Below are 3,955 nucleotides of genomic sequence, written 5' to 3' on the forward strand. Positions count from 1 at the left end.
TAGAAAACCCCCATTACAAGGAAATCCTCAAAAAGTACCCTCGCCTGAACGGCGTCTACATGGATGATTACGACGAAAATGTTGCCTGTTCACATCATACTTGGAGCAAAGGAGTATGCGAAGATTCGTACTAATGAAAACCTACGTGTTGGTCAAACAGGAGATCCAGTGGCGGAACATACTCGTTTGGGATGGTCTCTAATGTCACCTGGTAATGATGGAAAGGAAACTTTGGGCTGTCTTGCTGTGAATTCGATCTCAGATTATGATAACTTATGTGCTTTGGACGTGCTGGGTTTGGCTGACAATGTTGGTGCTGATAGCGATGTATTTGACGAATTTAAAGAGCAGCTGACAAGATCCGAAGAGGGTTGGTACAAAACCTCACTTCCATGGAAACCTGGTCATCAACCTCTATTATCAAATCGTGATGGTAGTATATGCCGTCTCAATTCTCTCTTGCGGAAATTAAAACGTACAGATATGCTTGAAGAGTATGATGCGGTGATCAGAGAGCAAATCGATCAAGGAATCGTAGAGAAAGCCCCAAGTGAAGTCACGGGTAAAGAATTCTATCTCCCTCATCGCGCCGTAGTCCGAGAAAACGCGGAAACAACGAAGACCCGAATTGTTTACGACGCATCCGCCCGCCAACGAGAAGATGCGCCATCTTTAAATGATTGTTTAGTAACTGGCCCGCCATTACACAATCAACTGTGGACAGTGATAGTTAGAAACCGATTCCACCCTGTGGCTGTTGCTGGAGACGTGCAAAAAGCCTTTCTCCAAATTAGAGTCCGGGAAACTGAGCGTGATGCTTTACGGTTCCATTGGATCAAAGATTTACATTCCACCGAAATCGAAGTGCTCCGCTTTACTCGAGTTGTCTTTGGTCTAACTTCGTCACCTTTCCTGCTAAATGGAGTTATCGCGAGACATTTAGAGTTGATGGAGCCTCGTTTCCCCGAGGCTGTGGCTGAAATACGTAAAAGTTTGTACGTAGATGATTTAATCACTGGAGCGCCTACTATTGATGAAGCAAGCCAGCTTAAGCAGAAGGCCATCGGCGTCTTCGAGGAAGCCAGATTACGATTACATAAGTGGCATTCGAATGCCACAGAACTCGAGTCGGACATGATTGACAATCCGGTTACCTTTGCTAAACAACAGTTAAGTGCCAACCCAAAGGAAAACGAGTGCAAGCTATTGGGCCTAAAATGGAACAAGCTCGAAGATACCGTGCAAGTTGATTTCCCTGCTGTACCGGCGGTGTTAACGAAGCGAGGAGTTTTGGCGTACTTAGCAAAAGTTTACGACCCCCTAGGTTTAATCTCGCCTATGATGCTGGAGGGCAAGATCATATATCATGAAATATGTGAAGAAAAGGTTCGATGGGATGGATCTATTCCAGAGGAGCTCGGTAAACGGTGGTTGAAATGGGAAAGTGAGTTACCAAGTTGTCTGACCTTTCCACGATGTATTCCAACTTATAGAGAGCCAATTTAACAAGTGCAATTACACTCGTTCGGCGATGCGAGCAAAAAGGGCGTATGTGCAACCGTGTACGCCGTTGTCCAGCAAGAATCGGGGATGGTGCAAGGTTTGGTGGTTGCAAAATCTCGACTTGCAAAAACTATGTTGACTATTCCCAGGTTCGAGCTGGTGGCGGGGCATATGGCGGTGAATTTAGCGGTCAATGTAAGAAAGGCTCTCGAAGGTTTCAACGTGGCGGAAAACATCCAATGTTGGCTAGACAGCACCGTGGCACTCCATTGGTTAAATGATGGTGGACAATATCGTCAGTTTGTGGCTAATAGAGTGAATAAAATGCGAAACCATGAAAATGTGTTGTGGCGTCATGTGCCCACAGAAGAAAACCCCACCAATTTGGGGAGTAGAGGGGGTAGTGTGGACGGAGTGAAATTGTGGTTCCACGGTCCTGATTGGCTATCGAACGAAAGTAACATTGTGACGAGAGCTTGTGTTATGAGCGAAGCCGAGAAAAGAGTCGTACGGGAACTTTCTGCGGTTGGTGTCGAGACAAATAATGTTCTCGAGACAGTATTCAATAAGTTCGATCTGTGCAAAGTGTTGAGAATTTTAGGATGGGTAATACGCTTCATCAACAACTGTCGAAATCCATCAACGAAAATCACCGGTGCAATAACTACAGATGAAGTAGTGAAGCTCGAAATGTTATGTGTGAATCAAACTCAACAACGGGCAGTGAATGATCTAAAGTTCGTAGACGACAAAGACCAGTTACAACTAGAGAGGAACGAAAATGGCATTTTGGAATGTCATGGCCGCATCCAAGGCGAATACCCGATATTCTTACCAGACAGTGCATTATTCGCTACCAAGGTTGTACAACGAGCTCACTTGTCTACACTGCATGGTGGCGTAGGAATGGTGATGGCAAAGGTTCGCAAAAACTACTGGGTTCCAAGACTGAGAAAGCTAACCAAGAAAGTGATTTCAACTTGTTATGGATGTAAAAGGTTTCGAGCTCAACCCGCCAACACACCACCTCCTGGTCCACTACCGAAGTGCACAACCGAGCAGTCCACACCCTTCGCGGTAATAGGTGTCGATTTCGCCGGCCCAGTGAAATATCGCCTCAGGAAAAGAGAAGCTAAGTCGTACGTCGCTCTTTTCTCATGTAGTCTAATGCATGCCTTCCTAGATCTATTACCGAGCCTCGAGACCAAAGAATTCATAAAGAGCTTAAAGCAATTTATTGCCAGAAGAGGAAGACCCACTACAATTTATTCGGACAATGGCTCGACCTTTATAGCGGCTTCCAAGTGGCTGAAATGTGTTCGAAAGGATTTGAAAGGATGATTTTAGTTTGAAAAAGCGATCGAAGTTCTTGAAACGCACGAAAGAAGAAATGTGGAAAAGGTGGACGAACGAATATATGCGTGCCCTGAGAGAATGTCATAATTTAAAACACAAGTCGAGGGATAACAACATCGTAGTCGGAGACGTTGTGTTAGTCAAGTCGGAAGATAGAAACAGAAACAAGTGGCCCTTGGGAATCGTGGAGAAGTTGATCGAAGGTAAAGATGGTGTAGTTCGTGCGATACGTATCAAAAGTGGTAGAGATCGATTAGAACGAACCCCACAACATTTGTATCCGCTGGAACTCAGTTGTGACTCCGCCAAAGAGGACGGGGAGAAGACAAACCAACTTCCATTGAATGCAAATGCAAGATCGTTTGTTCCGAAACGAAAAGCGGCTATCGACGCGGATTCAAGAAACCTTGGAAAATGACTCAAAGGAGTACTGAACATGATCTGGAAAAACGTTATTAACAATTTTGACAAAACGTTAAGTTTAGTTAGAACATATGAAACAAATCTGTTTCATATGGGGGAGTGTGTAAAAAACTTCATGTTATATTAAGCGCAAAAAAAAAAAACACCTGTTCGCAGGCGTAGAAAAGTGAGGGACTTCTGGTTACGGTTACTTCACAGAGTGTAGAGCGTTTTTTTTGCTTAAATATATATTGTTAAAATAAATGGTGAATGTGAGTATTTAGGAGGCGTATCGGCATCAATCCTACGTTTTCCGACACTTCTAACCAACCCATCGAAGAGCCAGGATATATTGACAGTCAGTCCCTAAAATGAATGCACTCACATAACTATTATTGTAATTCTATATCTTTTCAAACCAACCCATCGAAAAGCCGGGACATATTAAACAATTAGTCCCTCACAATCAATGCAACAATGCATTTACATAATTCTGATCGTAGTTCTATCTTTCTTCGAACCAACCCATTGAAGAGTCGAGACATATTGACAATCAGTCCCCAAAATGAATGCACTCACATAACTATTATTGTAATTCTATATCTTTTCGAACCAACCCATCGAAAAGCCGGGACATATTAGACAATTGGTCCCCCAAAATCAATGCAACAATGCATTCACATAACCATAATTT

General features: G+C 43.5%; 1 protein-coding gene and 1 pseudogene across 1 annotated transcript; both read left to right on the forward strand.

The window, feature by feature from the left end:
* The first annotated feature begins 201 nt into the window (after positions 1-201).
* On the forward strand, positions 202-1,330 carry LOC114536366. The gene is made up of 2 exons (XM_028557729.1): positions 202-1,260; positions 1,325-1,330. Exons 1-2 carry the CDS (start codon positions 202-204, stop codon positions 1,328-1,330), a joined length of 1,065 nt encoding a protein of 354 aa, XP_028413530.1.
* Positions 1,331-1,338: 8 nt separating this feature from the next.
* On the forward strand, positions 1,339-3,277 carry LOC114536367 (annotated as a pseudogene).
* Positions 3,278-3,955: the final 678 nt, after the last annotated feature.

Source organism: Dendronephthya gigantea, unplaced genomic scaffold, assembly GCF_004324835.1.
Source record: "Dendronephthya gigantea isolate DGI-Jeju-01 unplaced genomic scaffold, DenGig_1.0 000134F, whole genome shotgun sequence".
Taxonomy (NCBI): Eukaryota; Metazoa; Cnidaria; class Anthozoa; order Malacalcyonacea; family Nephtheidae; genus Dendronephthya; species Dendronephthya gigantea.